General features: G+C 40.2%; 1 protein-coding gene across 7 annotated transcripts in view; it reads left to right on the top strand.

Annotated features, from left to right (window-relative positions):
* LOC149857152 (transcription initiation factor TFIID subunit 4-like) overlaps positions 1-23,613 on the top strand; it is a 206,863-nt gene that overhangs the window by 46,544 nt on the left and 136,706 nt on the right. For 6 of the 7 annotated variants that reach the window (XR_016444134.1, XR_016444135.1, XM_090062592.1 and 3 more), the window contains exons 8-10: positions 2,300-2,405; positions 7,761-7,875; positions 22,018-22,187. Coding sequence is in view for 5 of the 7 variants with exons in the window: in XM_090062592.1 (XP_089918718.1) it covers positions 2,300-2,405; positions 7,761-7,875; positions 22,018-22,187 (391 nt within the window). In the remaining 2 variants the exon portion in view is untranslated. The remainder of the gene's footprint in view (positions 1-2,299; positions 2,406-7,760; positions 7,876-22,017; positions 22,188-23,613) is intronic. The other variant, XM_090062588.1, reaches the window with a different exon arrangement.

A 23,613-nucleotide genomic window follows, 5' to 3' on the forward strand; every position in this document is an offset into this window, starting at 1 on the left:
ACCACATCTAATATTTCTTTTTTGAGCATAGCATGTGAGAGAAGATCTTAATTTGGAAGGAAGGGGCTCTTAACTTCATAGAGAAGAGGAATTTTCATATTATGGACATTAAAAAACACAATTTGAAAAGACTTGTGGGTGTGGTGGATAGACAGATAGGGCAGTTAGGAGAAAAAATAACTCTTGCCCTTCTTTCTAACTTCTTTCTAGCCTTTAAAAGTACGCTTGTTCTACATCTAATGATTGTTCCTGTGCATCAAGATCCAGTCATGTTCACTTTTCATTCCTTTTTCCCTTTCAGTATCTTTCAAATATTTTCCCTATATTATCTCATTTTTCCGTTTTTTAGCTTGCTACTTTGTCCCAGTGCCTTCTCATGACTCTTCCCTATTTACTCATTGCCTCTCTCAACTAAGACAACTGATGGCCTGATTCTTTTAATTGCTTGAGATGTTGGAAGCATTGTGTTTGGCCAAGAGGAGCATTCTCAAATACGTCCAGCTGCTCTGTCTCCCTTCTTGATGCAGTTCATCCTTTTCTCCTTCAGTGTGGTTGCATTTTTTTCCTGGCACTCCCTTGTTCTACCTACCACTTCTGTTTCCGCAAGATTCTCTCTCATCGTCTTTGTAACATTGCTTGTGTATGCAGTTGTGATGGTTCCACATCCATGTTTATCTTGTCTCCTCTCAGAATGAAATGGTCTCCCAGCTGTCCTATTTTGGGCACATGTAAATAACATGTTGCTACTAAATCATTTCTTACATTCAAAAAGTTGTGACTACATTATGTATATGCTCAGATTCCTTCACTAGCCCCATAAATTTAAAGATCTACTTCAGAATTGTCCTTTTGGCTTTCAAAACTTCATGGCGCAGCCTATATCACAACCACCATTTCATGTTGTTCTATTCATTCTCCCCTTCTTCATTTAATGCTAACCTCCTTTGCTTTCATATGATCTCACTGTTTATGATACAAATACCTTCTGTACAGTTGCTGCTGCAAAGCTCTGTTTCCCGACTTCATTTACTTTTAATTCTCATTTGAAAATATATTCCTATTCCTTTTCACTTATATTCCTACAAAGTTCTCCTTGAAATTGGGGTTTTCCCCCTAGCCCCTTTATTCTTTAACTACATGATATGTTTTCTGAGTACAGACCAAGTACAGATGTATTATTTCCTGTTTACTCTTTGTAACACACTACATTAGGTTTCAGTCTGAATTGCAGTAAATTGTCTTCTTGCTGGAAACGATTAAAGGGGTGTGTGTGTGTTTGTGTATGTGTATGTATGTGTGCATGCGTGTGTGCATGTGAATGAGGGGGAGACAAAAAATAGATTGAACTCACACAGTCACACACAAAGATGGTAATGACAGTCATAACTGTGAAGGTTATGTGGGTTGTGATGTCCTCAGCACTCTGAATTTAGTGTATATAGGCTTATCTCCCAAATATTTGCCAGTGGTTTCTTAAATTTATTTATGGATTACCTCTAGCTCTGCAGTGGACTTTCTTTCTGAATCTCTTGTTCTTATATCTGTGCCTATTCCACTCAGATTTCATGAACATGTGTTTCAGTATCACTTAGACTTCAGTTTTGAATATTTGCTCTTTCCAATTTTATATGTAAGTGGTCTAAGAATAAGACTTCTATACAGTTTTGACTTCATTTGGATAAGAGCCTTAGGATTTGGCCCAATATTAGTTGAAGTAATAAAAATTCCTGATTAACACTTTAAAGTAAATATGAGTTAAAATCTGAAATGGTCACCACAAAAAGTCCATCTGGTACCCATTTTTGAAAATCTGACTCTGTCCCACTTGGAATATAATTTTTAGTAATATATCACTTAAGCGTGATAATAAAAGTAGTAAAATTGAAAGCTTTGGGAGCTACAGATGAACATAACTAAAATTAGTGACCAGCATGATGGTTTCCTATATAAAAATGTTTTCTTCGTTCCTCATAAGTTGTTTAAAAGCACAAAACTTTATTTTTTATCTCACCCCTGTAAAATACAGGATATTTTTGGATGAAGATTGTGAAGCATGGCTTTTCTGTCGCATAATATTTATCCTTTTTTCAAGAGCATACCAGCAACTATGTGTATATATAGATATATATCTATACACACACACACAACCAACATACGTTACATAAATATGACTTTTGTCACTAGCTGGTTGTGCTTTAGAGACCCATATGTTTATAGTAATTACACATGTAAATATATTTACGTTGTGTGTGTTTGTGTATAAAGAGTATAATATAAGTATACTTTTTTTTAATAATAGCAGATTATCCAGTCAACATCTGCTCAAACTGTGAAACGAAACCCTGCCTGCCAGACTACCCAGATTAGGATGCCAGTGGTAATAACTCAGCCCATTAGACCACAAGGTATGGGTTTAACTGTTTTAGTGAGATTGTTACATTTGTATGAATTTCATTGTAATTTTATTACAAATTAGTAGCACGGGAAAACTTACAGTGTTGACATTGGCAGGCTTGACATGATTTTATACCTTACTGGCCGAGTATGCATGTTTTCACTATGTAATGTCAACGTATTTTTAAGACCAATATCGTTAATTGTTTTGTAAATATAATTTAGGACAAAATCTTGAAGTGATCAGTCTTTAGCCGGCAGTTTCTCATGCAAAGTTCCTGTTGAAGTCAGGGATATGGCTCTTATTGTTTCATTTTAAGATTTTTTTTCCCTTGGTGTAAGAGAGAATTTCTTCATTTTTCTGATGCAGCCCTGAGAATGCTTCAGTTTAGTCCTCCTGCTTTAACTCTCACCCTGGAGGCCATACATTATAGCCACTATCTTTCTAACTGCAGAGAGAGTCCAGCTGTAGGACTCCCTTGAGAAACTTTTGAACTACATACCTTTTATCTGCCACCAGTTACTCTTTTGTGATCTAGAGGGCTGCAGCATACCTTGCCACTATCAGTTTCAGGAGCAAGAGGCTAGGTATTGAACACAGTTCTACTATATAGTTGTGCAAAAATAAACGAATTGGGTGGCTGATTCCATCTGTTGCCTTAAGAGGAATTTTGGAGCCCTCCTGGTTCCTTATCATTATGTGTATTTGTTAATTCTGTCTTTAACTACTTGCTGTCCTTAACCTTTCTGATCACAGTCTTGTTAATACCTGTCAGGATGCATGGGCAGTTAAATAATTGTGGATTAGTAATGAGATACAGAGCTTGTCAATTTTAGGTCTCCAGTCCAAATTCAGGGTAGACTGATCATCCAGAATTCTTTATTGTCAACCTGGCATACCGTATTTACTTACATACCACCCCCTTTCCCCTCCCCAAAATGAGATGTACTTTGTTTTGGGAAGGCAGCATCTGGAGAAATCTTTTTTTTTTTCAATCTTATCTGCCACAGCCCAGGCTCACCAGAGCTGAACATTCCCTTGCCAGCATCACTCATCCTCTAGTTGCAACATCAAAAGCTTTGGGTTTAACCCTACCATAGCTGCTGCCAAACTGGCAGCAGCTTTTGGCTGAGCAGCTTTCTGCCATGGAAATCAGCTTTTTTCCTTATAACGCACCTCCCAGTTTTGGAAGGTTGACATTTAGGGAAAGGTGTGGCTGGTCTGTAAGTAAATACGATAAATTGCACGTTTCTATTCCCCTATAAATTTCTGAGGTGAGTATTTGTCGCCATCACAATCCAGCACAACTTAATATTTAACTTGCCATTCTCTTCACAGAGGCAAAAGGGTCAATGGGCCTGGAAAATGAACTGTCCTTTCACTCCAAGGATTTCTTGCTACCAGTCAGTGTTGAAGTGCGTTTATTTTTCAGGACAGGAGTTAATAGTAATCTTACACTGATTAACAGAAAAATCTCTAATAGGTCATGGCTCAGTGAGCTCTCATACTCTACATCCTAAGCAGGGTGCATCAATGCAAGAGTTAATTAAGTTTCCATACCCAGATGTTATTTGGTCTTTTTTTGCCAACACTTGGGCTAATTTTGATTTTTACTTGCATGAAGTAGATGTCTTTCTGTTAGACATTGGCTTAAAAGAACAAATTTATTTCATGCTTGATTAATTGTTTGGACATCATCTGATAACAGTTTAATTGACAATCTGGTATAAAAAATAATTCTGAGCATTAATATAAAGCTTTATAAAGCTTTTACAAGCATTTCCGTATCTCATAGCACCACAGTGTGAGCATTGTTTTATCCCATTGTTTACATTACATTACTGCTTTAAGTGCACTTGAAAGTTATACTGCCATAACTGTGTCACATAGGAATTTGACTTTTTTGCTAATATAGTTATACTGATATGTGCCATAACTGGAAACACACAAGCTGCACTTTGCAGTATAATTTATTTTGCTTCCCTCTCATGAGTAAATGTATTGGGATAAAGTATCCCAATATCCTGGAATACCCATGTAAAGGAGTTGTACTGCTTTTAATATACCATCACAATTAAATCAGTAGAACTTTTTGGTATAAGCCAGGTGTCGATGGTTATACTGTATAGATCAGGGGTGGGCAAAATATGACCCATAGGCCAGATCTGGCCTGGCAATGGATTCAATCCAGCCTGTAGGGAGACAGCTGCCAACTCACTGGATCTGGCCTATGGGCAGCCAGTGGCTCTGGCCACTGCGTGGTGTTGTGGGGGGGTGCTTCAGCCCAATAGCATCAGGCATCAACTGTGGACCTAGGCGGGGCTTCCCCTGCAGTGTTGGTGGCATCAGCTGTGGATGCAACAGACAGGCTGAGGAGCCTGGACGCAGAACCTGCCACCAGCGTCCATAGCTGACCTGTTGAGCTCTTGGTATGGTAGAAGCTTCTGCCTGGAGCCCTTACCTGAAACCTGCCAGTGGCATCAGCTGCAGACACAGGCAGGAGCTGCTGTTGCACCAGGAGAGCAGCAGCATTTCTCTCTGTCTCTTCTCATCTCTCTGTCTTTCTCTGCCTCCCATTTCCCCTCCTTCCCCTTCCCTCTAGAACCTGGCTGTAGCTGATGCTGCTGCCTAGCCAGCACCCCAGCAGCTCCTGCCTGGGTCCACAGCTGAGCATCAGGGATCTTGATGAACTACAGTTCTGAAGGGAGGGGAGGAGTTGGAGAGACCGACAAAGTGAGACAAACAGGGATACAGAGGGACGGAGAGACAGCCAGAGGCAGTCAAGGAAGAGAGAGAGACAGACAGATATGCACGTGGCCCCTGACAGGTCCCCAAAACTCATTTAAGTGGCCATGCAGCTGAAATAATTGCCTACCCCTGGTATAGCTACACTCACACCCATACCATCACCTGTACCAGTATAACTATTTCTGTGAAAATTCACACCCCTTTTCAAAGTGGACTGTACCAGAATAAAAACTAAGGCCTTCTAAATGGGGAAATGAAATGAGACAGGTAAAGGAACTTGCCAAAAGCCACAAAAACATCAAATCATTTACAGAGCTAGGAGTAGAACTGGAGACCTAGTGACTCCTAAATTAATCTCTCCAGTCTGTGCTTCCTACGTTTAAATCTAAGACGTAATGATGATAGACTCTGTATATCATTACCAATCCAATGAGATATCCAGACTCACAGTTGATCTTAATTTACAGAAATAATTGCAAATTGTGTTGTGCTGCCTCATAAAACAAGTCTGGTTTTCAAGGTTTTGTATCATTGCTTTAGGCCCTGCAATAACGAAGTATGTAATTGAGGAAATTATTATTTAGATATCTACAGTGCGATCTAAATCAGAAAGGTACTCCATCGCAGGTTTAGAACCTTATATCTAATTAGTCTGTCAGTCCATTTAAGCACAGTAATATTTATGGGGTGGTGCATTAAATTCCACTTTGCTTTTATACATAGTTTAGACATGACATGGATTTCCAGAAATTAAAAGATTAGCAACTGTATTGTTCTTTCTGTATAATCGTGCATCAAAGTGAACCATCCATAGAAAAACAAAGTATAGATGCTAATTAATTCCAGAGACATATTAGTAATATTTCATAATTCTATTTTAGACTTATTCACTGAAGTTTATTACATTTTGCCAGAGCCATTACAACTGCTTTTATTATTAATATCCTTTGTGTATCCTGAAAGGATCCTGATACATTGTGCACTTTGTTGTTTTTTCTCCTGTTGTATTAATCATCCTGTTTCCAAGTAATTCAGCAAAAATTCTTTTAAATTAGTTCATCCTAAATTGAACTGATGAGCCTAAGGACTGATGGCCTTTGCATAAGAATCTTGAACATACTGAATCTAAAATATATTAATTTCCCACAGCGTGAATTCCTAAAACTTACTTTTAGATTTTCTAGGACTGTGGGTCTTGCTGCAGTTTCTGTAATACAAAGCAGACTCAGCATTGAACAAGGATGGCAAATGGATTTTGGTTCAAGAGCTCTGGATGAAGCTGAACAAAGCTTAGAATTAAAAAAAAAAATGCTCTGCTCAGTGAAGGCAAACCTCTTTGTTTTAGGTATTAAATATTATTACAGAATGTATTAGTTGACCTAATTATACATTAGTTTTTTTAGGGTTCATGAAAAAGTAATATAGAACCACAAAGGTTTGTGAAAATGTCTACCTGAGGACAATTTAATCCTAACACAACTGCAAAGAGGACTGTCAGATACTATTTTAAGTGCCTCAGGGTCTTTACCTATGCACATAACTTTCATTATATTGAGAAATATGCACAAGAAGGTAGAACTTAACATCACAGAAGACCTCCTTTTTCAATATCATTCATATGCCAAAAATTGGTTTGAACTGTTCAAGCATAAGTGAATCAGACCAGAAAAACCCAAACCCATATTCTAGTAAAATATTCAAAGCAGTCAACTGAAGTTTCACTTGGTCAAATCTTTTTCATCCAAGGACTGGTATGATGTTTCCTGAAACTGGTCATCTAGATATGTTGATTTAAGGTAATTTTTTACTGCAAATTAGTAACAGAAGCTTGCAATGAGTTTTGTTTAGGATTTTCGTGGGGGCCAATGGGAGTGAAATGTCCAGTTATTATTGACTTATAAAGGCCTTAGGCCCATTAGGAAAAATCACAGGGTTCATTTATGTAATTATGTACTTATAAGTCTATTTCAAAGAACTTACTGCTTTCAAAATATTATTAAAATGAGAAAATAGGTTTAGATTTTTAAGAGGATGTTGCTATTTTATATTTTATAGCTACATATTTTTGATTATGTACAGGGTAAAAGTAGTAATGAAGCAGTAAATAAAACTCATGTATTTAATTCTGAAAATGTGTGGGGTATCCGTAACAATGACGAGCCAGCATAGGAAAAAAAATATTTTTTCCCCTTTTAAAACATGATAAATAATACTGTAGTCTCTAGCATATCTTTAAATGCAACTTGTACCCAAACTCCTAGAAAGTACCACTTACAGGTCCTGATTGTTTATTTTGTACAGATCATGTAGAAGAGCAGTTTACCAGCAGTTGCAAACACATTTATAGCCATTATGTGTATTATAACCAGCTATGGCCAATGGTTTGCAGTGTTAAGAGTCTTCAGGTTTTTTCATCAGTGAAGAATTAATACATCACTGTGAATATGCATCTTTAAAATTTAAATTGTTTTCTCTTTCTTCAGCAAAGGAATCCGTAAAAATAACAACTTGCTTTTGTTTGCAATTTACAGACAGTTAAATTTAGTTCCTGGACAGAAGGTTCTTTGATGTAAATTGTCTAAGACAGCTCATAATAACATTGCTTGGTGTTTTTCAGGCACAGTAGGGAAGGCACCAACAATACAAGCCAACAAAAGTCCTGGGGGCGTTGGTGTTCAGGTCTCTGCAAATCAGAAAAACAAGCTGAATGACCCTGGAGGTGGTTCTTTCAGGTAAACCCCCCCCCACAAAAAACAAAACAAAACAAAACAACAAAAAAACCCTTAGAATAGGCTTAACACCAGAGGGCAGTATTTTACAATAATTCCTAGATTATCTATGCACTTTGATTGGATGACAGCTACTTATTTAGTTCTATTTTTTTAATAGGAAACATGTCTGGAAGATCTTTTCCTAAATGCAGGGTGTTGAACATTTAGTAAGTCTTCCAAATCACTTTTGTAAATGGAGTTACATAGATGAGGACTTCCTAAATGTAAAATACAGCTATTTTTATGGATCAGATTTTAACTTTTGTATGAAATGTACTTTGCTGAGAAGATCCTAATTGTGACAACAGGGCATCCTGTATGTAGATAGGCTTGTGCAGCTCAGCTGCAGGTATCGTCTCATAAGCCTAAGGGAAATGCTGTTTTTTATAACAAGAGAAAAAAACTTCATTGCCTTATCTGCTGTTGATGTGAGTTGTTTGTGCAGCACAATTTAGGGCATTCTTTGGGTTCCCATAGTGGTCAGGAGATTCACTGGTTCAAGCCAGTAACCTGGGTGATTAAGCAGCTGTGTTGGTTTAATCCTTTCAAACTTCATTATTAACATTATTTATGTTTATATATTTTGGGGGTTTAATATTTTGGGTGTTGCACTAGAAAACTGATATTGAATTTACTGCATTTTCCTTCCCCCTACTTACCTTTTAGATTAGTTCCATGGATATAAGTATATTTTGAGTTGTTATTTTAAAATATTTTCCTTTTCTTTTTGTTTACTTGCTAAAATAAGACAGTACTTTTAGACTTTCAGATTCTTCCTTTAGGATTCTTATGTTGACCTGACCTTATCAAACCAGTAATTAATTGACAGGCTTAGACCTTTGCAGGTAGAGTTAAAGAGAATTTGTAGCCCCTGTGAAATTGCTCTGAGGCACGTCAGCACTGCAACTAATAGTGGTAGTACTTAGTATTAATCTAGAAGTAAAATCATTCAATTTTTTATTTTCCAATGCTTTTGCCTCCCACTGAGTATTTAAATGATTTAAAATGTCTGTTGTGTTCAATTGTACTGTCTTAATAAGTATTTTTTATGTTAGTAAGTAACATGGGCACTTATTCTTCGTTAGTATAGCTTTCAATTTTACATACACCAAAAGGGACAGCATTTTTTTTTTACTGGGTGTTGTAAACTGTGCCAGGATTGATTCTTGCATTCACTTAGTTTATACATAGAATATATTAGGTTAGTTGGAATTGTTAATTTTCCCTTGGGGAGAAGCAAATGCTCAAGGCACTGATTGATAAATCAATAAATCTTTAGTGAGTTTGGTAAATAAGCTGTCAAGGGTGTATGTCATTTTTCCTCTAGAGAACAAATTTTAGTCTGAATGAATGTGTTTGTTTCCTTGCATTGTTTTCTCCTTCAAAATACTAAGACACAATGCTGCATTTAAATAAGTCCATAAAATTGCAAAGATTTATTAAACAGCAGTAGAGATCAAGTTTTTTTTCCTTGATATCTTAACAAAGAATTCAGTTGTTTGCATATTTGCATTTCAACCCCTAACCTTTCCTGAGGACAAATAGATGTCTGACTATTAAGCCTCAAGGCAGAGAGCTGGAAATCTGTATTAATCCTCTGAATGCTGACTAGTTTTCCTCAACATTCCCAGCGTGTGTGAAGAATGTGTTTGTAGCCAGAAGGCAAACTGGCATCTAAAGCAAAGCAAGAATTTTGAAAAATAGTTGTGTTATGTATAAATTTATTTTGCCCTTAGTGCTTTATTATTGCATATTTGTTTCATTATTTCATACTCTACTTTCTTTAAAATAACTTAGTTTAGTTTTTCACTCTTATGGGTAATGTCTTGGTCAGTAATGGAAAACTGAACTTTTATTTTTCCAGTTTCTTCTAATCATGTTATTTCTAAGTCTTGGATATCTTACAGACCTGTTTTATTTTCCAAATGAAAAACATACTGAAATGAATGAAAGATTTACACATGAGAGGGATGTAGGAACTGATTATTTCACAGTATTATCTACAATTACTATGTTATAAAAATGCTACTTTGGTTCATAGCTTATTTTGAAGTGATGGTAGCTGTTCTGTAGTTAAGATTGAAGCTGATAGTCTCTTGCAAGCTGTTTTCCATCTTGTAGTTTTGCCAAAATAAAACTCAAATCCCCCTGAAACCTGTGGGTCTTCTTATCTTGGGATAAAATCTCATTCTGGCTAAAATTTGTCAGGAAAGAGGATGCAAGTATTCCATTAATGTGGACAGTTAATTTTAATGATTCTTAGAGAAGAAAATAATAACGGAGATCTCGTTAACATTTGTACTAATTCTACAGTTGGTGCTCCATTCTGTGTATTATAAAACCATAACGTAACTAATATAGTAATACACCTCCAACAAAGCTTTCTGTAACTAGGAAAGAGAGATGAGTAGAAGCCTCCACTGTGGACCTCACCTTGTTGATCTAATCTACTAGAAGACATACAGCTGTGACAGTGTAGTATACCATACATAGAACGTGATGCATGGAGTTAAAAGCGCAGAAAATAAATGGCTAGTTCCGTAAGAACTACTTCACTGTCAGGATGGCTAGGATCTGGAACCAACTTCCAAGGGAAGTGGTGCTGGCTCCTACCCTGGGGGTATTTAAGAAGAGGCTTGATGCCTGCCTGGCTGGAGTCATTTGAGCCCAGTTTTTCTCCTAGCCCAGTTTTAATCCTGCCCAGGCAGGGGGTCGGACTTGAAGATCTACAAGGTCCCTTCCGACCTGACTTCTATGATTCTATGAGATAAATATCATGGTAGTCTGGTGGTAACTGTGTAATTTAGATTTTGTTCATATTAAACACGGCTTAATTTTTTATGAGGATTTTTTAATAAGGGTAGCAATAACATAGTATAACTTCTCTAGATTCACAGCGCTAGAGAGTTAATTTTCTGAAAATACAAGCAACTTCACTTTTGTGTGTATACCACTGTTGAATTGAAAGTAGGTGTGTAAGAGAGGGATATTAGTGTGTTTTGTACTTTGGTATCATAATGGATGCTGGACATGTACTTAAATGTTGATTTAATGGCTTTGTGGTGTTTGTGTTTTGAAGAAATACTTCTGAACAATATTAAACCTAACAAAACAGAGTATATTGTGTGGGAATTACCTATATTAGGCAGGATGGGAATTCAGCAATAATTTCTGTATTACACTCTCCACTCTTTCTTGCCACCTTCCTGCCCAGCTTGGCACATTTAATAGAATGAGGGCTAGACTAGATGACCTCCTCAGGTCCCTTCCAACCTCAGGTGGGGTCATCTAGTCCAACCTCCTGCTGAAAGCAGGACCATCCCCAACTATATCATCCCAGCCAAGGCTTTGTCTAGCCTGGCGTTAAAAACCTCCAAGCATGGAAATTCCACAACCCATGTGGGTAGCCTGTTTCTGTGTTTTACTGCCCTCCTAGTGAGAGAGTTTTTCTTAATATCCAACTTAAACTTCCCTTGTTACAACCTGAAACCATTGCTCCTTGTTCTGTCATCTGCCACCACTGAGAACAGTTCAGGCTCCATCCTCTTTGGAACCACCCTTCAGGGAGCTGAAGGCTGCTATTAAATCTCCTCTCAGTCTCCTCTCCTCCAGACTAAATGAGCCCAGTTTCCTCAGCCTATCTTTAGAAGTCATGTCTCCAGCTGCCTAACCATTTTTGTTGTCCTCTGCTGGGATCTTTCCTATTTGTCCACATCCTTTCTGTAGTGGGAGGCCCAAACACTGGAACAGGCTACCCACATGGGTTGTGGAATTTCCATGCTTGGAGGTTGTTAAGGCCAGGCTAGACAAAGCCTTGGCTGGGACGATATAGTTGGGGATGGTCATGCTTTCAGCAGGAGGTTGGACTAGATGACCCAACCTTGCTGCACCAGGAAACTGTAAGTTGGTGCGACTCTTGCTGCTACTCTCACCCTGGGAGGGCTGCGGGCTAGGGGGCTGCCCTGGGCTCTTCCCAGGGGGCATGTGCCCCCAGATATGTGCAAGAGAGCAGGCTGCTGCTGCAGGCTGGGGTCAGCAGCAACACTGGGCTCCTTCCAGTGCTCAGGGCAGGTGGCAGGTGCCCTCTGGGAAAAGCCCAGTGCAGCCCACCACATCGTCAAGCCCCCTCCCAGGGTGTGCGTAGAAGCAAGAGCCACCCCCTGCCCTGAATCAGTTCCCACTGCTTTGCTTCCTGCTGCAGGCCTGGGAGTGGCTGACACCACCTGCCTGCAGCCACTGGGCTGTGCTGAGCCCCTCCCCCAACCCCTTCCCTAGCCCCAGCCTCACTCATTCAAAAGGGCATTTTTTTACCCTTACCAGTGTGTTTAGGGCTGGGTTTTTTTGGTTTTGTTTTTTTTGTATGAGCATAGGGCATAGATTTTGATATGATATTGAAGAGCATATTGATTGGCAGAATTGGAGAACATCAAGAGAGAGGTTTGTGACCAAACAAAACTTTTGTTCTGGAGCATTCTGTGGATAGCACATTATGATTCTTGCTGTGGGATAGATTGTAAAATTCATCTGGTTATCCCTCATTAGTTTATGCTCCTTATCTTAGCAAGTTTTTCCAAATGTTGGTCCCCTGAAATTTCTGCGATTGAAAGTCATGAGAGAGAGTATACCTACTGGTTTCCTCTTCAAATGTATTCCTAATAACACCATTTGCCATTGCAGGCCTTTTAACATGTTGCATTTTCCTTTGTATAGAACAATTAAATCTAAATTTACTTAAAATGGGCATTTTAATCCAAAAGCTCCATTGACTACAAAAAGAGCACCTGAAGAATAGGATGCTCCAAAGAGTATTAAAGTCTTGTTGTTGATGATTTTACCCAAACTATTTTAGTTTTCTGTTCTCAACTTTTGGTTAACTTTGGTAGTTCCATGTTCAAGTCTAAACAGGCTAGTGGTGTTGCATGATTTCCAGGAAACCTGGTCAAGATTACTCTGAAGATTATTGTTGTTTTGATTGAGAACTTTGGTTAGCGTTATCCAAAATAATCCAATCTAGTTGAAACAAATTTTCAGCCAGGGGTTGGCAGTGTTTTTGGGCAGAGTGCCAAAAACACCTGCAACCTGGACTTGCAAAATGTTGGTGTGCTGGAAGCAGGTGGCAGGGGAGCTGCGAGGGGCCCAATCCATGTTGTGATGGTGCAGCCTAAGCCACTTCTCTGTTGTCCACCCCGAGGTGCAAATGCCAAGCTAAATGCTTTTATGTGCCACACTGGCATGTGTGCCAGGGATTGCCTATCCCTGTTCTAGGCATTCTTTTTCTTTATAAATTAAATAGTCAGTGTTTAACCTTGAAAACCCAGATTAATCTGATAGTTATGCAGATTACAAAGTAATATTTACTTGTTAGTAGTGTGAGTTTATTTAAAAAAGCAGTAATTGAACATACATCTTAAGTTTAGTCAATTTAACATTTATTGTATAATTAAGAAATGTGATTTTTACGGCACATTGTAACTGGTACTTCAGCTTTTTTTTGACCATTTTGACCCATTTTTTATCTTTTTCAGAGGCAATATAAAATAGTATCCATTTCGTTACAGCTTTCTGGGCTGTACAGAATTGTCTGTTGGTTCCAGATTTTAGCTCTCAAGTATGTTTTTAGATTTGCTTAGTTTCTCCTCCATCTCGCACATATTTAACGGTAAAAATATAAGACTGTTGAGACACTGAAACAGGGAGGTGAGGGAGTGGAATACAGTGATCCAGCCCCAAGTGAAATCTGACAAAAAACCATCACCTGGCTGATGCCATTCATTATAGAAGACAGACCTGCCAAATTTAAAATAAAGAAACTATTGTGACTGGCTGTAGGGAATACTGTTGGCATAGATTTGTTTTGTTTTGTTTTGTTGTGTTTGTTTGAAGAAGGATAAATAAATATAACACTTATCCAGATGCTCTTACCTTTTGCAAAAGACCATTATTGTTCAGATTTTTTTTTAGAGGTGGGTGTACATTGTCCCCCAGAACCCATTCATACAGTCCTGATGCGGTCAAAGTAATGGGAGAAACTGCTTGGGGACCCTGCACTGAAAGGAAGTAAGATTCTTCCAGAATTCTTATTTTAACTTCAGTAACTTTCTTGTGCTGATTCATGCTCATAAACCTTTTAAGATGAGGATGACAAAGTTAGCTGTGGCTTGCTTGAACTAATCTTGGGTGATCATGTGAAAGGACAGAAAACAAATTCTGGATTTTTCTGTAAAAAAAAAAAAAAAGCTAGAACAGCCAAAACTACAACAAAGCTGTTTAATATTTAAAAAAAATTGTGTGGAGAGCAAAATAACAAAAACTAAACTTCTGTTATCTGTTTAATTTAATTTTTGTATATAAAATATATAAAAATGTAATGTCTGTTCTGAGACATTCAATTTGGGTGACATGGGAGCATATTGGTATAGTAAAGGAGCTGAGGCATGTCATACATCTGGGACGTTTCAGCATCCCACTGTGATGTACAAAGCACCATGTCATTTCTGGTTATTAAATGGACACTGCCAAGATTTTAGTGTCAAGATTGCACCTACTGTAAAACTTATTTTCAGGTTGTAGGTCTTAATTTCCAGATTGTCAGTTTTTCCATGGATCCTGCAAGGTAGAAGATAACGTGCAGTGTATTCTGGTATCTCCCCAGCAGTTGTATGCATGTGTAGTAACTTCCATTATTGTGCGCACTTATATTTGTTAATAAAATCTAGCATATACTTTAATTTTAATTAAAACTCTGTAACAGAAAGAAGTACTTGAAGGAAAATTTTAAGTTAAAACTTTATGGGTGCTTGTACACATGATGAAAATTGTCCATTTTTGCAATTTAATTGCATCATGCTGTACACACATTTAACAATTTCTTTGCCTCCATTTTTCTGAGCAGGGACCGTGTCACCCCTCTGCCCCCCAACTAGGACCCCCGTAGGCCCAGGAGAGGTGCACCCAGGCCTAGGGTGCACCCAGGCCCAGTGAGGACCTAGTTAGGGAACTTCTGGAGGGACTGGACATATTTAAATCAGCAGGTCCTGATGATCTCCACCCCAGAGTGCTGAAGGAATTAGCAGAGGTCATTGTGGGGCCCCTGGCATGGCTTTAGGAGCATTCATAGTGCTCTGATGAGGTGCCAGAGGATTGGAAAAGGGCCAATGTGGTTCCCGTCTTCAAAAAAGGGAGGAAAGAGGACCCAGGAAACTACAGGCCAGTCAGTCCTACCTCAGTCCTGGGTAAGTTTTTTGAGACAGTTATCCTGGTGCATGTCTGTGAGGGGCCAGCAGGGGAGATTATGCTTAGGGGCAACCAACTTGGGTTCATTAGAGGCAGGTCCTGTCGGACCAACCTGGTGGCCTTCTGTGACCAGGTCACAAAATCCTTGGACGCAGGTGTAGCAGTGGACATAGTCTTTCTGGACTTTAGGAAGGCCTTCGACACTGTCTCTCACCCCGTTCTCATTAAAAAACTAGAGGACTGTGGTTTCGAGACCTACACAGTCAAATGGGTCACTAGCTGGCTGGAGGCCTGCACCCAGAAAGTGGTGGTGGACAGGTCTTATTCAGCTTGGAAGGATGTGGGCAGTGGGGTCCTGCAGGGCTCGGTCCTTGGGCCTGCAGCATTCAACATCTTCATCAGCAACTTGGATGGGGGTGTACAAAGCACCCTGTTCAAATTTGCGGACGACACTAAGATGTGGGGAGAAGTGGGTATGCTAGAAGGGAGGAATAAACTGCAATCAGACCTAGACAAGTTACAGGGGTGGGCAGATGAGAACAGGATGGATTTCAACACTGACAAGTGCAAGGCGATGCACCTAGGGAGGAAGAACCAGTAGCATACCTACAGGCTGGGGAACTCCCTTCTCATCAGTGCAGAGGCAGAAAAGGATCTTGGAGTCATTATGGATGCCAAGATGAACATGGGCCGGCAGTGTGGGGAGGCAGTCAGGAAGGCCAACCGTACCTTGTCATGCATCCACAGATGCATCTCAGGCAGGTCCGGGGAGGTGATCCTCTCCCTCTATGCAGCACTGGTCAGGCCGCAGCTGGAGTACTGCATCCAGTTCTGGGCGCCGCACTTCAGGAGGGATGTGGCCAACATGGAGAGGGTCCAGAGGAGGCCACTCGCATGATCGGGAGCAGCAGGGCAGGCCCTATGAGGAGAGGCGACGGGACCCCTGAACCTGTTCAGCCTCCACAAGAGAAGGCTGAGGGGGGATCTAGTGGCCTTTACAAACTAGTCAGAGGGGACCAGCAGGCATTGATCCCTGTTCCCCTGAGCACTACCAGGAGTGACCAGGAATAACAGTCACAAGCTGGCACAGGGTAGATTCAGACTAGACATCAGGAGGCGCTACTTCACTGTCAGGGCGTCTAGGATCTGGAACCAACTTCGAAGCGAAGTGGTGCTGGCTCCTACCCTGGGGGTCTTTAAGAGGAGGCTAGATGTATACCTTGCCGGGGTCGTTTGACCCCAGTACTCTTTCCTGCCATGGCAGGGGGTCAGACTTGATGATCTGCTTGGGTCCCTTCTGACCTTACCAACTATGAAACATGCGTGGGGACGGGGGAGTGTCATGATTTAAAAGTGTTTGCTACATTGCAAACTAAACCACATTCTCATGTAGTTTAGTCTGCAGTGTAGGTATATGTAATGTTGCAGCCTTTGACAGCTCACCCCCCTGCCTTGGGAGAGGTGGGCTGAAGGCAGAAACAATGAGGGGCCCTATTCTTTTCTTTTTTTTCCATGGAGCCTGCCTGTGTCTCCCATGTCCAGCGAACGAGTTGCTGGTGGGCTGAGCAGCTCCTGAGCTGTGGAGGGCCTCCAGTCTTTTCTTCTGCTGCCACAGTACCCCCTGGAGCCACCCAGGCAGGCTGCTAACAGGCGAGTACTGCCCCAGCCTGGGCTCAGGCTCAGGGAACAGTTGGATTGGGCTCAGGGCCTGCCAGAAGCTTGCCCCTCAGTCATGGGAGAGGTGGGCTGGCTCTGCAGGAGGGGTTGGGGGGGGAGAATCAGTCCCCTTATTGCTTTTTTTCCCCCACCACAGCAGAGCCTGTCTATGCGAGCTACCACTGGGCCATGCAGCCCCTGAGTTGCTGGAGGGCCTAGTCCTTCTCTCCACAGCAGCGACACCCTATAGGGCCACCCGGGAAGAGTGCTAGCTGCACGGGTGCAGCCCCAGCTCGCAGGCAGCACACACCAGATCCAACTCTTCTTCGAGTCCAAGCACTGGAAGCCTGCTGGGTACTGCTCCCTCCACCGGCTTGGGGAAGAGTGAGATCCGGCAGGTGTTAGCTGTGAGTTGGGGCAACACCCGCACAGCTAGCACCCCACACAGGGGGTGCCCTTGCCATGGAGGGAAGAACCAGGCCCCCCTGCAGCTCAGAGGCTTCACAGCCGGGTGGGAGCTCTCATGGGCAGGCTCCTCTGAGGAGGGAGGGGGGAAAATGTGGCAAGTTTTTACATCTTTTTTTCCCATGGAGCCTGCCTGCCTCTCCCATGGCTGGTGGGTGAGCTGCTGGTAGGGCCTGAGCATGTGGGGGGCCCTGGATCTTCTCTCCGTGGCAGCAGCACCAGCAGCCCACCCCGGATGCCCCGGGTGGTGCTGCCACTGTGGAGGAAAGGATGGCCCCCCCCCCGACAGCTCAGAGGCCACTTGGCCAGCTGGCATCTTGTCCTCTGGCTGTGGGAGAGGCGGGCAGGCTCTGCAGGGGTGAAGAAAAGAAAAGGATCTGGCCCCTCATCACGGTGAGAGAAACTGCTAAATTGAAGTAGTAGGTTTTTAATCATTGCAATTAAAAACCCTCCATTTCAGTTTAGGGGACTAAATCCCTGTCCCGTGTACAAGGCTCCTATAAGTCAAAGCATGTTTTATACTAACCTTTAAAACTTCAAAGTTATTTTAAAGTACAATATGGTATGCCGCTGATACTTACTCAGTATGACAGTTTCACCTGAAATATTGTGACTATTTTATCACACTTTTCAAACTGTAATCCAGAGAACTCTTAGATCTCCTGAGTGTCATCCATCCTTTCACATTTTCATGTTTACTTGGGTGCCAGAAAAATCTCACATCTGAGATTCTAGTCAGATTTAACATTTCTAACAAGTGATTGTGTAACTCCTTAACAAAGAAGGTTTCATGAATAAGTTAGCTTCTGTCACTGTCTACTTCTGTAGCTCAAGTGCAAGAGTTGCACATTGTGTATTTGAAGGTCCTAGGTTCAAACTCTGCTGAGAACTTATGAGGGAATAATAGTATGCAACTGTGAATAAGGACTTAATTATAAATTACAGGCATCAAATAGCTGGCTACATAATGCTGGCTCTTTTATTTCTGCATATTTGTTGAAATTAGATTAGGGACAACTAAAAATAACTTGTTTTCTGTCTTTACGTTGCTATTCAAGGTAAGCAGTTCCATAATTCTGAGACACAAATGGAGAGTAGGTGGGTTTTGTGATTGTATTTTGGAGGAAGAACGACTCATTGGTGGTTAAGCTGTCCAAGCTCTCGAACAGTTTGAGAGCTTCCCCCTGCACTAAAAAAATATGTGCAGTTGTGGTACTGCCTCCAGAACCATAAGAGCCAGTACACAGCAGTACAAAAATGGGAATTATAAGCTAACATGTTATGTTATAGACTTAGAGCTAGCACAGTGTAATGTGCAGGAATTTAAAGTTGTGAAAGAGTATATGCTCTTATGTGAATGGGAAATAGTAACTATCAATCTAACCTACCACTGGATGGCATCTTTGTTCTACAGAATTACTATTGAAAACTCACTGATCTGGAGTTATAGTTTGACTTTTATAGAAAACTATTGAGAGAATGTTTGCCAGGTTTTTTTGTTATATTTCCTCATAATGTCATCCAAAACCACTCCTTTCCATGCTACAATTCTTCATATTCAAAAAATGTTGGGATTTTGCTATCAGACTGGAAAACCTGTAGTCACCAATGATTATCTGTACTGTAATATTTTTTTATTCTTTATATACATTATATATAACATAATTGCTAAGGGAGATGTGGAAATTATTATATCTAGGGGTTTTTGTGATGACCTAAACCCATGAATGCTTTTATACTGGGTTCCATAATTTCATAATTATGCAACTAGTTCACTTGAACCACTTTTGTCTATTGATGCAGATATACTTTTCACTATTTATTTACATTTAGAAAAATGTAAAGTGCCATAATTATGATGAAAATGATAGGGAAAAAGTTTGGATGTAAATTTAGCATATATTATATGCAAGTGCCATGTTTAGAATTCAAGCAACTTAATAGAGCAGCTGAAGGGAATGAAAGTTTTCAGCAGTGTATTGCGGCTTATACTGCCTGTAGAAGAAGCATAATTTATTTTTAAAATACTGGGTCCAGATGCATTTATTTTTTTTATTGAACACAAAATTATGACTCTTGTTTTTTTAGCCGTATATTACCTCGGTGCAAGAAATTTATTCCTTTATAGGAATAAAGGATCAGCACGTTAATAAGTAAAAAGAAAACAATTTAGCATTGATATAGAGGTAAATAGTATTGTATTTGCTAGGTTTTGTGATATGGCTATAGTACTAATTGTAACATGATTTAATTTGCATATCATTTGTCCAACTGTATATATGACTTGCCTTTGTGCATATTTATATAATGGTTGAATGTTAGTATAAGACTAATTGGTTATGGTTATGATCTCTTTGCAAGCTATATACAGTTATATTTGTTTGCTGTTTGACAAATAGAGTTGTCTTTGTTCTGGTTATTTACATTGGTGTGTGTGCTAATACCTACTTTGTGCATCACAGGCACAGGCAGGAAGTGTGTTGCTGTACACAGTCCTGTGATCCTGTAACATTCACATATACGATTGTTTTAAAGCCAGTGCTGCTCTTAAACTGTGGTTTGGCATTTTTAAAATATGTCTGATATGCTTCACTACTGTTTACTCCAGTGGTGACTGAAGTTGGGCTTTGGGATGCCACTTGCTTACTTTCTTAGGCCTTCCTGGTGTCTTTAGTGGAAAGGTGGAGGTGCAATATAAGATCCTTTATCCCTCAAGAAGGACAACAGTTTTTCAGTTGTGGATGCTGAATCCTTTGTGAGATGATCCAACCACTACCACATGAAAAAAGTAATAGTTGAGGTGGAGGGAGAAAAAGCGTGTGGCCTCCATCATTTCTGGGATACTTCCACGATCATAGGTTGACGGAGGACTCTGGCTAGGTCAAAGTACATGCAGAAATAGTGTGCCCACACCTTTCTGCACTCCTCTGCTGTGTGAGCTGGGTTGAGTGTTATTGGGGTAACAGCTAGGTGCCATTGATTTGACACTGCTTTTTCAGCAGTCTCACCAGTTTTTGCTGGTTCGTGGTACAAGTTAACACATATATATATGCATGTACTCAACAGGGTTGATAGTTTGGTCTATACCTGAGTTATTTGAGATTTTGGCCTCCAGCCTTTTTTTCTAACTCTACTTATTCTTTGTACCACTTGATTTAAATATGTGTTTGTGTTCAGGATCACCACATTCACACATTTCAGTTTTTGATTCAGCTCACATGGGTTTGATAGAGTGGTGCCTTTACCTCATACAGTTAACATAGCTTAGTTCTCTGGGATGGTGCTGATTTTCTGTTTTAGACTCTGAAGTTTTTTGGCTAGAAAACATTTTTTATTTGTTTTTGCTCTCAGTTGTAGTTTTAGCAACTACATTTCTTGAAGCTTTTCATTGAGCATGTAAATTCCCAATGGATGTAATAGGTAGAGCAGAGAACTCTGCAGATATATTTATCAATTACCACTCCAGGGTGAGCTTCACCAGCTGGGTTGGATAAGGCAGAAACAAAGTTGGTGTCATCCACACAGTAACTATCCAGCTGCCCATGTTTTCTCATAGCAGCCCATGCGACCTTTGTAACAGTCTCATGTATGCATTGAATGAAAGGTAAAAATGGAAATCCTTTGAACCCAGCATGAGACCTATCAAGGCTGATTAATTGTACAATTATCCCCTGGAATTTCTTTTAAAAAAAGGAATCAAGTGATCCCACTGCTGCTGTGTGCTACAGTGAGGCCACTAATGCTTCCTGATCATGAAGAAGAGTGTTTCTGTAGGCGAGAGACTTTAGCAGGCTGAAATGTGCTGCCTAGGGAATTAAGGCCCATCACACACCTTCAGCATAGGTGGTGTTTCTTTGCCCTTGCTGTCTCCAACTTTAACTACATGGAAACCAAACCAAATCAAACCCTCCCCCTGCAGAAACTCCCCCCTGACCTCCCCCTGGCTCCCTGCCCTCCTCCCCACAAAAAGATACTCTATACATACTGTCCTTCTGCTACCAATCCTGCCACCAAACTAAGGAGACGATGAGAGGACAGACATATGGCAGATGGAAGTTATCTTGCTTAATGCAGTACTGGAATGCACTTACTTGAAGGCATTTACAATGATAGGCAATATATAAGGACCTAGGTAGAATAAAATATAATAGAAGTATAAAACTAATTTTAAAAAAGCACCTAGTCTTTGTAAATCCCCGGGGGGAAGAAAAACCTCAGTAGATATCTTGACCATGTTCAAACCTAAACAGAAATTATCTGTAGTCAGCCAAACACAAAGGATCCAGGTGTTACAAGAACTTTCTAAAATCTGAGAGATTTGAAATAAAATAGTGCATTGTTTTTAATATCTGTGCACTTTTTGTTTGTTGGTTGCTAACTGATTGCCTCCCACACCATTACCCGTGTGCAAGGCAAAGTGAGTGACTTTTGGTCTGTGACTGCCATTAACTTTCATGATCTGTCATGCTGTTACAGTTTGCGCTCTTACCAGGCAGAGGAAAGGTGCCAAATTAGTATGGTGCATACAGTCTCCTTTGAGATAAATTACACCACTTTTGTAGATTGCTTGATGCTGAGTGGTTGGAAAAATACATTATGTTCTTATCTGAATCTTTTTCCATAATAATGTGGAGCTGTACCATCAAACTGGTTCACATTTCTTATTAGGCATTGCATGATTATTCTCTTTGGAATTTGTAAAGGTTGTGTTGCATACAAAATTATCTTTTGTTTATGCTTTTGTTATAGAGATGATGATGACATCAATGATGTTGCCTCTATGGCTGGAGTTAACCTAAATGAAGAAAATGCCCGAATCATGGCAACCAATTCTGACTTGGTTGGAACACAGATACAGTCTTGTAAAGATGAGCCCTTTCTTGCAGCTATCCCTTTACATAAGCGCATACTAGAAATGGGTGAGAAGTATATCATTTGTTTTTCATAGTAGTTCCTTTAGATCTGTTCATTTCAAGTTTAAGTTTTGGTTCAGGCACAGTGTGCTGTAGCTTTCTGGACTGGTGTAATTAAGCTACTGTAAGTATTTCTTTTATGCAAGTAGTTTCATAATATCTTGTTTCAAATTGCAACGGAACAATTCTTACATTTAATACTTTGTTTCTCTTTTGCCTTCCATCCATGGATCTCAGTGTCATGTGAACATTAATTAATTTTCCCAGTGCCCCTTTCAGGTAGGGTGTTGTTCACATTTTACACATCAAGAAGCTAAGACACAGAGGTAAAGTAACTTTCAGGTCCAAGAGCATTTCTTTGAGTGAGTATAGTCCAGAACTCCTGCATTTTTCCTCTAGTGGGTGAGCAAAGGACTGAGATTGTCTGCCCAGATGTTTTTCTTAAAAAAAAATATAGATACATGTACCTATTTTTAATTTCTACAATGCCTTAAATTCCATGGAATTTATACCACAGTGGAGATAAAATTATTTATGCTACCAGTTGAAAAACAAATGCTATGAATTAATTCTTCAATTTAAAAAAGTTAAAATTAGTAACACTGTAAAAGAATAAATAGAAGGGAAGTTTATTATACTGTACTCAGTACTTTTTCCTATTACTGTAACTGGGTGAGCTTGTAGTGTTCACATAGGCCAGATCCTGTGATACCTATTAGGTCTTATGCAGTCCTCTTCTACTTTTGCTATAATTCTTGAAAAACTGTTAATGCTCAATGTTTGTAATATTCTTTTATCTTAACCTTGGGAGTGAAAGGAGGGGCAGGTGTTTATTTCCAACACACCTGGAATGATTGGAAGTCAGTTCTTTCCCTGTCTTCCTTTGAGAGGAGACCAGCTGCAGGAGACCAGCTCCCAGCACTGTGCCCAGCTCCAGGGCAACCCTAAGCTGTGCATGGGGCAAGAGGCAGAAGCCTTGGCAGCTAGAACTGTTCTGGAGCTGTAAGAGAGGTTTAGTTGTGGGAGAATGCCTCCAGTCAGTTGGTTGACAGGACGGGACATTCCTCCATATTTTGACCCAAGGAGCTGGGTCGGTTCAGTGGCAGCAGGGTCGCCATAGAGCTCCCTGATCATCTTACCCTAGGTGGACTAATAGGGAGCAATGCTCTACCTCCCTTCTGTTTGGATGGTGGAAAAGTGGACTGTGGGATACTGGGGGTATCTTACTACAGGTATTCAGACTGGTGTGGGAAAAGAGTTCTTCCTTGTTGGAAGTGCTCTCAGTTTTGTTTTGTTGTTTGTGGAAGATCCAGTTCTCTCTTGCAGAAAAACCCCTTGAACTCTTTTTGTGCTGGGAGAAAAGCTTTTCTCCTGGCATACATGTAATGTGTATCCATAGCCTGAACAACAAAAAGTGGTAAGGGCTTGCCCA

This window comes from Crocodylus siamensis, chromosome 9 (genome assembly GCF_052110815.1).
Source record: "Crocodylus siamensis isolate JL-2025a chromosome 9, ASM5211081v1, whole genome shotgun sequence".
In the NCBI taxonomy this organism is placed as follows: domain Eukaryota; kingdom Metazoa; phylum Chordata; order Crocodylia; family Crocodylidae; genus Crocodylus; species Crocodylus siamensis.